Source organism: Haliotis asinina, chromosome 7 (genome assembly GCF_037392515.1).
Source record: "Haliotis asinina isolate JCU_RB_2024 chromosome 7, JCU_Hal_asi_v2, whole genome shotgun sequence".
NCBI classification, from domain to species: domain Eukaryota; kingdom Metazoa; phylum Mollusca; class Gastropoda; order Lepetellida; family Haliotidae; genus Haliotis; species Haliotis asinina.
Genome location: NC_090286.1, coordinates 41,174,211 through 41,186,935, shown reverse-complemented (window position 1 = coordinate 41,186,935; position 12,725 = coordinate 41,174,211). Strand labels below are relative to the sequence as shown.

Genomic DNA, 12,725 nt, shown 5'->3' with positions numbered 1-12,725 from the left:
GAGCCCTAAACCTTACGAACACCATATGATGAACAACTAAACACATTTGTAGTACAAATGTTTGCTTGTTTGATCCAGTTAACCGGACGTGTCGCTATCCGTGCGATTTTCGAGTGAAACCAAACATCCGGATAAACGGGGCTCGACTGTATATCATTTCAGACTTCACGCTGTTGACCCACCCAGCAGTATGTGGAGAGTACCGGTTAAATAATACCGATATGTATATCACCCTGAAGTCAATAACGTGAAATTTCGTTACTTTCTGTGTTGCAGGCGGCACTATATGGATGTATCTGCAGACAGCGTGTTATATATATTTTGTTACATCACCAAAATGTAGGGCTGGGTCTCCACAAACTGTACGTATGTGGGTTTCTCTGAATACAGCCGTAACCGACAATGTTTATTTTAACAGAGTGAGTAAGTGAGTTGTTGTTGTTTTACCTCTCTTTTAGCAATATTCCAGCATTATCATGGCGGGTGACTCCAGAAATGCATGGGCTTCACATAATGAAACCATGTGGGGAATCAAACCCGGGTTTTCGGCGTAACGAGCGGCCCCTATACCAGCTGGGCTACCGTACAGCCCTATTTCACACACGGAGGATGTGTTCGACGTAATTTCAACAGCGTCTTTGAATTAGCGAATGTTTCAGTGTATAATTATGTCAGTTTACGCCTATTACTGACCACTTTTGTAACATAAGTATTTACTACAATTCAATTTTTTGAGAGAAAAACAACTCATATACGTTTGAGTATTTTGTATGTCAACCAGCTAATAACCAACCAACCAAAAATAAACACAGCTATTAACAAATACAGTTTAGCATACAATTGTTCGATGTCTTGAACGTCGGAATAAGAGTATGTTTAGAACCTGTTTTCGTAAAATAGAAATAAAATAATTTATCTATTTGTTTCTGTTTTTTTTATGTAAACACTCGACAACACTTCTGTACATAACAAAAACTGAGATGACTGCGATGGCGCTTTAAATGTGAAATATACCTTTTTTCCTCCCTGGCAATGTATCCTGCTGTAATGTAAGAACCACGTTCTTAGCCTGTTTTGAGTAGTATAGATAGCGGAGAAAGGTAAACACAGTGCTTATACAGACACAGTCACATACGTGTCTGTGCCCGCTCTACGTTGGTAGAGTTAACTATTACTGGGAAGAATATAAACTGGGTCTATATCAGTACACTGTGTATGACCTCCAGCTCAATAACAAGCATATCGACATTGTTGAGTTTATATACGTAAAGGTATACACACTGAATGGGTGTATTGACCCCTGTGGGTCAGTGAGTTAATATACGCGTTCAGGTCAGCTGAGAAACGTGTAGATGTCTTCCTCTGCACGTAGCGTAGCGTTGAGCGTTGTATTGTCAGCAAGTGCATCGAAACTGAATTGAAACTGCGCTTGCATGTATGCGCAGGTGTGTCAGAATATCAGTATCAACGATTTAGTTAATAATACTTTGAATACACACAACACTTACATATTAATGGTAATGTTGATAAAGGAGACAAAAAACGGAATTTTGTGTTCTCGTGATCAATTAAATTTTTTTTTCAGTCTAATGCAGTCAAAGTAAGTCCTCATGCGATCAGTTCTGCTCAGAAGGGGGTTCCCCTTGGCTGGCACTCGTTCTAAATATAGAACAAGGAATTCCACCGCCGAGCTCACACTGCGCCATTGATAGGGAGCTAACAGCGACAGCGTGAGTTCCCCAGTCGGCAAACAGGCATCTCGATCCTCCCAAACCATGTGGCAGAGACTAGTCGGCCAGCAGTTTAGGAAACTGTTACAGGTAAATCGGTGCATTTTAGTAGGCTTCTGATGTATAAATACACCAACGATGGGTCCACTATCACATTTGCTTTGTATGGTAGTAAATCAGAGCGAATCTCATCTGTAGACTATACGCGCTAACACTTCCGGGTTACGCGTTGAATGCTGTGTGACGTATGTCGATGTACTACTGGGTATGGCGTTTTATGCGTCGATAAAGGTGGACATATCTTTGAAGTTGGGCGTTTGACTTAGAAAAGGTTAAACGCCCTCTTTTGTGCATGAAAATATATTTCTGCTCATTGTATCCACAGGAACACGATATCGCACTGGAAGTTAAACATAGACCATAGATCTACACGCACGTCATATATATTAGTTATTACTCTGTTAATATATATGACGTGCATGTGCATCTATGGTCCATGTTTGACCTACAGTGCGATATCGCGTTCCTGTGATTGTATCCCTATCATGCAGTCTACTACTAACGATCGAATGACCATATTTTGTGTTTCTTCATTGTCTGTATGCCGGTGTTTTGTCTCCGGTTTCTTATTTAGATCTTGTTTATTTATTTACAGCTAATTTACCTGAACAGTTCAGACAAAGGATTATTAGATGGTGAATATTTACTCGCCCAAATGATTTTACAACATATCGTCACCAGTTGTCTGTACACATCAAGCACACCCATTCTCTTCCCACAGATTTTACTCCTGTCATATCTTCCTACGTGGGAAGATATGACAGGAGTAACCTCTGTTGGAAGAGAATGCAAGCACACTATGACCGCATATGATGTGTACGGGTTGATCAAGGTTTACATACATGACTTGTGCGCTTTTGCAGTTTAGCGTAATTAAAAGCGGTAATAATAAACCTTGACATTCCACATCCCGGCTTCCTGCATTAAAACTTTAGCTATTTTTTGCGTACAGTATGAATATTGTGATTTATTGTTTAAATGGTCAAACTATCTTTTCATCGTCGTTTTTAATTACAACAATATACATATGTAATGTAGAGTATCTGGACCACCGTATGTGGATGTATAAAAAAAAGACAGGTTATACTTGGGTTGCATGTTTACGTGAGATCTCATGTTATTCTGTTAATTCTAAATTGTCCATGGTCTAAGAAACCAAATAGGGTGACCATTTAATCTCAGCAATTGATGTATTTATATGTTAACTGTAATGAACACGCCGACATTGGGGGCATATAGATACCTTTAAAACCACAAATCAGCGGATCAATAACAGGTACTTGCTAGACCATTAAATTCAACCGAGGACTGGAAATGCTGACTTGAATCGCTGTCATTTGGATTTCATCGTATGTTTGATGTATGCGGGGCCAGAAAATACCTGTATCTCTGGTAGTATACACATGCAGTCGGCGACCGAATGGACTTGGTGCTATACTGAATACGTAAAATAGTAAGCGCAACTCTACTGCGGCGTTAAAGCCGGCGGTGTGACAGAGCGGACACCTTCAACTATTCAAACATTGGGACGTGACATGGTTTGCCATGCACCTGTCACATGTTGCCTTGACCTGTTTTCATGTCAGCTAGGCCACATTTCCAGGATTTCACATCCCTAAAAATCAACATCAAATCGCTAATAGTTCAAATTTCATTTCACAACATATGTGTGGTTACTTATCTAAACAGAAAACTCTGTATATCTACTACTAGACAGAGTGTAGTAGACTGTGTATATCTACTACCATCTACTACTGTGGTAGACTCTGATGTCTCTCCAGAATTGACAGCGCAAACGATTTAGATTCAAAATGCTCAATAGATACTGCGGTCTCAGAATAAGTAACGTCGACCAATCTGTAGACGACTGTTCTGACATAGAAACTCTTAAAGTCACTTACATTTACTTTTCAGGCGCGTAGCAAGTCAGTTTATCGTGTTAGCCCGAAAGGTTGCAAAGCTTAATATTAAGATAACCTTTTTAGCAATAAACAAGTGTAAGCTGGAGTTCGTTGGGGTTTTGTTTTGTTTTGTTTTCGTTTTTGCCGCTCCAGGAACGACCGATCGTTGGTCCAAATCCCAGGTTCGGCCGCATTATATTTCAAGATTTTACAACACCCATTAGTGTTCCTGGATTTCCCCAACTAGGCATATGTCTTAAACCAGCATCACATTGGTCTTTCCTCCACGTAAACGCCGTGACATATCTTAAATACCAAACCCAGTCACTCATAATGCATGGACCCTGTTATGACAAGAAAACTTTGAAGAGAATCATCGACACTTTGACCAAATCTTTGTCAAATTTAAAAAGAATACGATCAGCAGTCTCTCAACATGTTTAATCAGCAAAGTCTGGTTTTAATTCATTTGAATTTTTAATGTTATTCTGAATTTCTTATTACGATGCGGTTAACACCACTGCCAACTGGATTTGATAAACAATGCTTTTCAACGGTGGCACGGCGACCTATTTCTTCCTAAACTAGGTCAAACCCCGTTCCTCTCGTGATAAACCCGCTCCTAGAATCTATCTCATTATTGTAGTAAACCTAACAAATGTCACGCAATTCAGGATGTAAACATATACTCTACAAAGTAAGTGACGAATTTTGGTATTTTTTATGATTGATATCTTAAATATATCACAAGTTTTCTAAATTTACATATATCCCCAACTCTTTTTGTCCAGTATATATAAATATGTGAGGTGACTAACATTACCTCCAGAAATGTAATAACGAACGGACAAATATGACATGAATTATACATTTGCTTCAAAAGAAGGAAGTACTCTAGTTTTAGTTTTAGTTGTTGGATTCTAGTTTCGATTTCCATCGAGTCCATTTGACTTTCCAGGAAAGTATGTGTCAAGGGCCGTGTGATAAGACCTTTTCGTTGTAATAAGTGTGCACGAAAAGGTAAGGCTTCCCTGTTATTCGGCGAATGTATAATGTTTTCTTATTCTGTCATAAGTAATGATGACTCTCTTCTATCTCATTACTTCTGACGCATTTACGTCCCTAGTAAGAACTATTGCCAACGATTCTTTTTTCGAAACAAACAAAAAAAAAAAACCACAAAAAAACAAAAAGCCCAAACAAACAAACATGGTTTCTATTTGGCTTTTTTAGAGACCAGTGTTAATGTCAATGTCAGTGTATGGCATTTTGACTATCTTAAATTAGCTCTAAGAGAGCTTCGAAAATTTGAGCCGCGGTGAGGCGTTTTTTTCCTAAGGGACGCAAATCCGCACAATGTTCAAATGAGGAGTTCAAGTTACTTTGTGAAGTGAATTTTCATAACATCGGCCAATAGTGTCTGACCAAGAATACATATGACTGAGAGTATGTAAACAGAACGTGATTTAGTTCACTTTTGTTGCACAAATAATGAAATATGCAAGGTCAACAACCTGAAACAATATTTGATTTTACGACGCTTCATCCATTTTGGCCATCAGTATCGTATTTTAAAATAAGGAATAAGTCGTGTTTTACCCCGCTCTTTTCCCAACAATATCACTGCGGGGGACACCCGAAATGGGCTTCACACATTGTATCTATATGGGGAATCGAACCTGGTCCATCGGCGTGGAGTCCAAACGCTTTAACCACGAGGCTACGATAAAGCAACCAATATTTATTGACACATATTTCACCCTGACTATTACTGTGGGGACTGATACCTGTCAACGATTCTTGTAATAAAACATATCTGGTGCTTTGGTGTGATCTGATTTATTGCGATTGGTATATACTACAAGACGAAGTGGATCAGATGGACAGCATCGGGGTTGTGATCGTGCCTTTGCATGTTTTAATCAAGGTAGTCTTCCGTTTGTCCCCGACACTATTTTACATGTATCACTGCACCTTGCGTTGAATATGGTAGTTATTTACTGCACTGCAGTTAAACAAGCCGATGTCTCAATCGTTACTTTCACGTGTAGCCTGTATATTTGTTCAGTCTAAGTAAACGTAGTCTCATTACTTTTCGTCACACTCCATTTTGTTAAGACTCAGTTGTGGAATGTGACGAATAGTTCTGAGACTAAGTTTACTCAGACTGCATATTAGTTGTTCGTGTAATTCGAAATAGGTCATAGAAGGATACGTTATTCGTACTCATAATAAATGCTGTTTCTATGTTTTAGCTTCAGATATATTTGTGTGGGTTTGTCTGATGATTAAAGTGTTCGCTCGTCACACTGAAGACCCGGGTTTGATTCCCCACGTAGGCATAACTTGGTGTGAAACCATAATTTATCTGGTGACCCCCGCCAACATATTGCTGAAATATTGCTAAATGCGGCGTAAAATAATACCCATTTACTCACATATATTCTTATTAGACACACTTATGGTATGGATTGGTTTTGACTTCATATTTCTACCTTCAGCAGCCATGCTGGGCTCGCATTAGTGATACACACCTGTGACATGAGTACTTTGGCCTTTGTCCATTTCCGTTATCGCCACTTAGGCGTGGCGGTAAACAGTGCCCACTGGGCATCTCTGACCACTATGGAGACGAGGGCACGACACAGTAGCAGTGTCAGCAAACCGTTATAAGTAACCCATAGCCTATGGGGATGCGGGCAGGGTCATACTTAATCCCGCATAAATAATAACAGTACTTCAGTGAGGCATACATATGTTTTACCGATCTTTTTGTTTTTTATCTGTGATACACATTGTGCGTGGTAGTGTCTCAGAGGCCATATGGCCGGTTGATATTCTTTTGAAATATTTCTTCTGTTTGATATTTTTAGATTATGTATATCACGTGACACTTAATTAAAATCTTACCTATCTTATATTAGGTAACAGTACGCAGGCAATCCTTTTTATACTTTCCTTTTATCTAGTATCACACTGTCACTGAAAATGGCTTTAGATCCGGCAAAGACCCTGTCACTGACAATATATACCTTGATGCCCTTTGTTTGTTTATTTGTTTGTTAGCGTTCCAACCACCGCGTGTCTGTCCCCACGTCAGTAAAACCCTACATGCCCGGAGAATGTCTCTTCATTTTCGACAAGTTTTGGTAATCAATAAATGTTGGGATTTTCACGCAGCTTCTTGAGTTTAGTCGGGTCCTGGACAAAAGCATCGAGACTTTGCCTGACGTTGTGTTTGTGTTTACAGAGCTTTAATACCAGGTGCATTGCTCTAGTAGGTTACCTGCATACGTTTCAGTCCCCATCAGAAATTTCGTTTTTCATCCTGTTCAAATTCTCTTTCAAAGCCATCTCTGTTTGAAGACAAACAACGAGAGAAGGAGATAAAGCTTTTTGCACACTTTAGACTTCCGATGTGCCATTACAGTACCATGCAAAGGAAAGTTTCCTTTCCTATTATGACCCTGAAGACTAAACTTGAAAACGTAGCGACATAATGAGAATGAACCGTCAATATACTAGTAATCAAAACCCTTACCATAACAAAGTTGGATCACATGGCGTAATGTGGTCTACCGTTTGCGTTAATATTACCGTAAAATGTTCACGACCGTGCCATCAGCTTTACAACCGCAATTCGTGTACAAATCATAGTGCAGCAACTGGATGCCATTGTGCATACATATTTGGATGTAATTTCATGTAATTTTAGTTATGGTTGATATTGTCGATATTTTCATTACGTTCGAAAGTTGCGACTAGAACTGTGTAGTGTGACCTGTGACCTCTCCACCTGGACACGTAACTCATGACCAAACAGTCAGTATTCAGGGATAGCCTGTTTCTGCCCGGTACTGTAGAACGAATCAAAATACCGATTTGATCTAGGTCAGGTCGCTCGAAGTCGCCCGGGTGGAAGTGAATAGTGCAGGTGGAAGTACAAAGATCTAGGCGTTATGATGACAGCAAACGTTCAGGTATGTGTAGTCCGTTCAGGTCTATCAAACTGTTGGAGGTCAAAACATTGTGAAATACCCAGGAAACATTATTTCGGGTTGTTGATTTTTGTGGTTGTTTTCTATTGTTAATTGTAATCTGTAATACTACCAATGAACGCATGCTATGTGAAAGTAACCGTCTGGCACTGCACGTATCTTACCTAAATTCGTTGTGACGCACTGTGCTTCATAATTGCCAGTTGTCTTCGGCATGACGAGCAACCGCCTACACCAGGCTACCTCACCGCTTCATGGAAAACGGATTCCCTCTGACCCACCTTTCAGCCCTATTCGCCCCTCCCTTATGCGTATTCGACGAATACATAGGCAGACACTGCAAAGTTTTGATCAGGACGTATAACTAGCCAATACGTTAATCTTGCAGGATGGGTCAGTTGCGACATTTGGCCGACGGTCAGTCAGCGGTTTCAAGATTGAACGTCTTGACCACTTCGTCATCACCGTCGCTGACATTAACAAGTCCGTGGACTTCTACACTCGTGTACTAGGCATGGAAGTAGCTACATTCAAAGTAAGAACACCATACATTGGACAACATGTGTCCTGTGGTATTAACGCATTTAAGGTTGAATCATTTGTTGGATAGTGTTTAAGATTGAACGTACTTATCAAGATAATTGTGTTTTTCTCTTAGATCAAAGAACATAACTTAAGGCTAAACGTGAAAACAGAATGCCGGAATAAGTACACGTAAGATCTATAATGGAAATTATACTGTTAGATAAATGCTTGTTTTGTTTCAGGGTCGCAAAGCGCTCAATTTCGGTCTTTCCAAGATAAATCTCCACGAGCGTGGTAAGGAGTTTGAGCCTAAGGCCAGCTCCCCGACTCCGGGATCGGCTGATGTTTGTTTCATCACCAACACCAAGCTGAACCAGGTCATGGAGCATCTGAAGGTACTGTATCAGCTTTCATACACCCCAGTCATCGACCATGACAATACAACAGTGCGCAAAATTGTTTTCCAACGATTATGACATTAAAACAGTATTCGGAAGGACTTGGACACTGGTTATGACAATAAACCACTACATGTAGATGAAAGGAGGTTCTTGAGAGGCATTTAGAAGTCGGTATTCTAACATGCGACAAAATGTTATGGCTGTCAACTTCTTCTTTATTGTTTACACAACGTTTCTGGGCTATTCCTTGCTCCTTCGTCAGGTGGATGCTAACTAAAAGTTAGCTAAAACAATATATACATGTTTATACTACTGATGTACATGAAGCCAGAGTGATGATTTTAAGTATTAAGACCTCAGTGCTAGAATTTCCACTTGACTTCGAATAGGAATCATTCCAAGACACTGCGAACTTCAATCTTTGGTATATTAGGCATTTAACGTTTCAAGATTTAGTGCTTCAGGTGTCTGTTTAAAGTTGCTTCCCTTGGCTTCTAATGCCCCAAGCCGTCCGAATAGGATCATTGGTTTCCCAAGTCCAGACCGTGGCTTTTGTCCCACTGATTTCACAAGAAGATGCTATTAGCAATCTTACATGGCACCTCACCCAGTCACTTGCATTTTAGAACTGCAACGTCACTATCATGGAAGGGCCGGTAGAGAGGACTGGCGCTATTGGACCAATCACATCTGTCTACTTCCGAGACCCGGATGACAACCTGATCGAGGTGTCCAACTATCCCGACAACATCAAGTCATAGAGCAGGTGTCAATAACATGTGATGCTGTTAGTGCTGTTACCACGGTGATGTGCTTCAGCTATATATACAAAGTGCCTTTCTGATGGATTTTAATCGCACAGAACCAAAGAAATATGAAGTATTGAATGAAACAAATCTTCATTTGTTATGTGTTTTAAATGAGTACCAATGTTTGTAATTTGACTGTGAACGTGTTCTTAGCAAAATGACTGCGTAGGTATATGTTTTTCAACATCACAAAAGAATTGTTATCTCTGAATGTAATTATTTAAATGTTTTCTTGCATTTAGTGTTATTAGTCAAATCCCAAAGCGGCCATTTAGAGCATGGTCAATGCTAACAGTATACAGTTGATATGTATTGACTTCACTGAAACGTCTATATTATTAGTATACTGTTGTGTTAAGTGTAAGCATCGATATATGATATGCAACAATTTAACATAGAAGGTACATATTTACCTTTAGTCCTTGTGTGGAATGGCAGTATGTCGTTGTACAGGCACGTCGGGAGAACTTGTTAGTTAACACTGTAAAGAAAACTTAGTTTCTGTGTCATGGTTGTGAAGTGAGATGCATGGAAGAGTCTATTCTTTAGCCTGCACCAATCCACTCCTTACTTTGGGATGCTATCACGCTGCCAAGTTTCACAGTTTGCACTTAAATGATTTCATCTTAACGCGCTACTGACTGCGCTACCTCTTGCCTTATAACGGTAGCATTTGCACTGTCTACGCAAAGCTTTTGATTGGTAGGATATTGTTTATCAATACTGTGTTTGTCATTGTGTACGCTTGTCGGTTTTCATTGTTTATACCATGTATGCAGAGGTTTAACGTACATTCAACCAGGTACCAAGGGGCCAACTTAAAGACTCTCTGGTGGATGTAGATACCATTTCTGGAGAGAGGAGAGTACACAAAGAGAATAAAAGTATCTCCATTTCAAAAGTGATTTTTGGACTCCTCTTTTTTCAGTCTGAGAAACATCCTTAAGGATGAACTAGGTAGGCCTATTATAAGAATCATATTTCTTTATTTCAGTACTTCCAAGGCCGCTTGCCTATAGTACAGTCCACTATTAATACAATATAAAACTTCATGGAACATATACATACTTAAATTAAATCCTACCCTGTGTAGTTATGTAACGTGTTTCTCATTTATCCAATTATTCCTGCAGGAAAAGGCACAATATATAAACATTGATAAATCATTACGTATTTTTATATTTGGGTTTGTTAACATTAGTGAAACATTTGTGGTGTTTGGAGAATTATGACAATATGCTGGGATATAATTTTCTTAAAGCGATAAATATGATGGACAAATAAGTGAAAAGTGGTATTCTTCCTCAATCAGTTCTAAGTTACATAGTTTAGTAATTGTATCTCGGCCAGTTTCAAGAAAGAGATCATGGGATGAGCAGCGGATACTGAAATGACCCTACGTGTCATTTTGTTTGTCTATGACTAGTATGAGTCCATCATTCTATACATTCCACCTGTTAAGGGTGAAACGGTATACCGGTTATGTTTTCCATATTATTCAACAATTTAAGGTTTGATTCATGTTGTAAATTTTCTGCATTATGATCATATCTCATATACCGAATCGAAACAGACCGAACCGAGCACCTTGTACCGCATTATATGCTCTACCGTTGATAGAGTGTGCCGTAAACCAGTGACTGACGACAAGAACAACCTACCATCGTGACACGATATCACGCAATCAGCCAGGTTACCATTGTAAACGCCCTATCTACGGTAACCAGGTTTTACGACAAGTGATGGATACCGGGAGTCTATTCTGACCCGGAGGAGTACATTATCCTGCGGTGCCCACATGGACATATTCGACTGAAACCCCTCCTCCTTGATCTACATATGAGTTAAATTGAAGGTGGGCTTAGTCAACTGGTTAAAGCGTTTGCTCTTCACGCCGAAGACCCGGGTTCGAGACCCAACGAGAGTACAGAACCCCAACCGTGATTGGATGATTGCTGAAAGCGGCATGAATCCTTAATAACCTCTAAAGGCAGGGTAGGTCTGTTCATTATGACTATGTGTCCAGATTTAGAGTTGACGAGGCCTATGGTAGTTGAGAAAAGCTGTTCTTCTCGATCAAGAGAGCACGCAATAGAAAATATCTTATTTTTTTAAAAGCTTGTGAATACTCGGTGTGGTTAAATATTCATGAATATCTCTCCGACCGCAGCAGCATGGGTTGTCACTAGAGCCTGTAATCAGGGAGGTAGTAGTAATTACAACAGCCTTATGCCTGGTCAGGTTAAGGCATTAATGTCGACCAGTCACTGTAATGAAGTGGCAATAGTGCCCCAACCAACCCCACAGAACTGTGAAATGACATTTAATTTCAGATTCGAGGTTTTTAGTACAATAAAATAGGGACTACATGTATATGATCATTTATTTGTGATCAGGTTCGAAACCCGCACGAGTATAATGTGCATAGCCCATTTCTGGCGTGATATTTGTTTTTAGTTCATCTAAAAACGGCGTAAAATCCTACTCACCCATTCATTCCTGATCGAAATATTGAATGCCCTTACAGTCTCGATTGTCGGGGCCAGGTTATTATGTGAGTGAGAACGGAGACGCCACAAATGGACTAAACACATTGCGCCCATGTGGGGAATCGAACCCAGGCCTCCGGTGTGACGGGCCTACGATGTATCCACTTGGCTACTCACCGCCACCTTATATAATGAATGTGAATTGATGATTACGGAATTACTTTTACAAGTGCAAGAAGCAAACGCCATTTCATAATTATATACGATATGAAATATCGAATACACTTTCGATTTCACGCCCCATCACAGCTAGACGCCTTTCCAGCAAACGTTTCCTGAACATTCATGTGCTAGGACAACGTCCGATAACAGTTTCAGATACGATTAGTATTTTGACTTATCTCATCCTCATCATTGGGTTTTCGTATAATATAGACCCCATCACACAGCCTTGTACAACAATTTGAGTATATTGCTTCTTTGCGTGACGATACATTGTTTACTGAATGGATTGACATGCCGTAAGTTGTCTTGCTTCGTCTGTCCACATGTACGGTCCATATGTTAAAACAGATGCATCATCACAACGTAAACAAATTGCTCTAAACTATTGGTATTACAGAGTTTGGGGTACTGTTTTCACAACCTGATAAATTTAATACTGTTCAAAACGTCGTTAAACCCAACTCGCTCACTCACTCACTCACTCACTCACTTACTCAACCACCCACCCACCAAGTATCGCCATAAATTTGCTGTGAAAGTGATATACAGAAAGGGAAGTATGCAATAAGCACAGAATTAAAAAGACA

The 12,725-nt window shown here is 39.8% G+C and overlaps 1 protein-coding gene across 1 annotated transcript; it reads left to right on the top strand.

Moving 5' to 3' along the window:
* Window positions 1-276: 276 nt before the first annotated feature.
* Window positions 277-10,705, top strand: LOC137291642 (glyoxalase domain-containing protein 5-like). Its single transcript, XM_067823053.1, has 4 exons — window positions 277-1,820; window positions 8,078-8,224; window positions 8,457-8,609; window positions 9,242-10,705. The coding sequence occupies exons 1-4, from the start codon at window positions 1,776-1,778 to the stop codon at window positions 9,374-9,376; spliced, it is 480 nt and encodes a 159-aa protein (XP_067679154.1). The 5' UTR covers window positions 277-1,775; the 3' UTR covers window positions 9,377-10,705.
* Window positions 10,706-12,725: the final 2,020 nt, after the last annotated feature.

Excerpts from the sequence above, each read along its gene's own strand:
- LOC137291642 (XM_067823053.1), top strand. The coding sequence starts at position 1,776 with ATGTGGCAGAGACTAGTCGGCCAGCAGTTTAGGAAACTGTTACAG. Across the intron at positions 8,225-8,456 it reads TGGAAGTAGCTACATTCAAA|GGTCGCAAAGCGCTCAATTT; the intron begins GTAAGAACACCA and ends GTTTTGTTTCAG. Across the intron at positions 8,610-9,241 it reads AGGTCATGGAGCATCTGAAG|AACTGCAACGTCACTATCAT; the intron begins GTACTGTATCAG and ends CTTGCATTTTAG.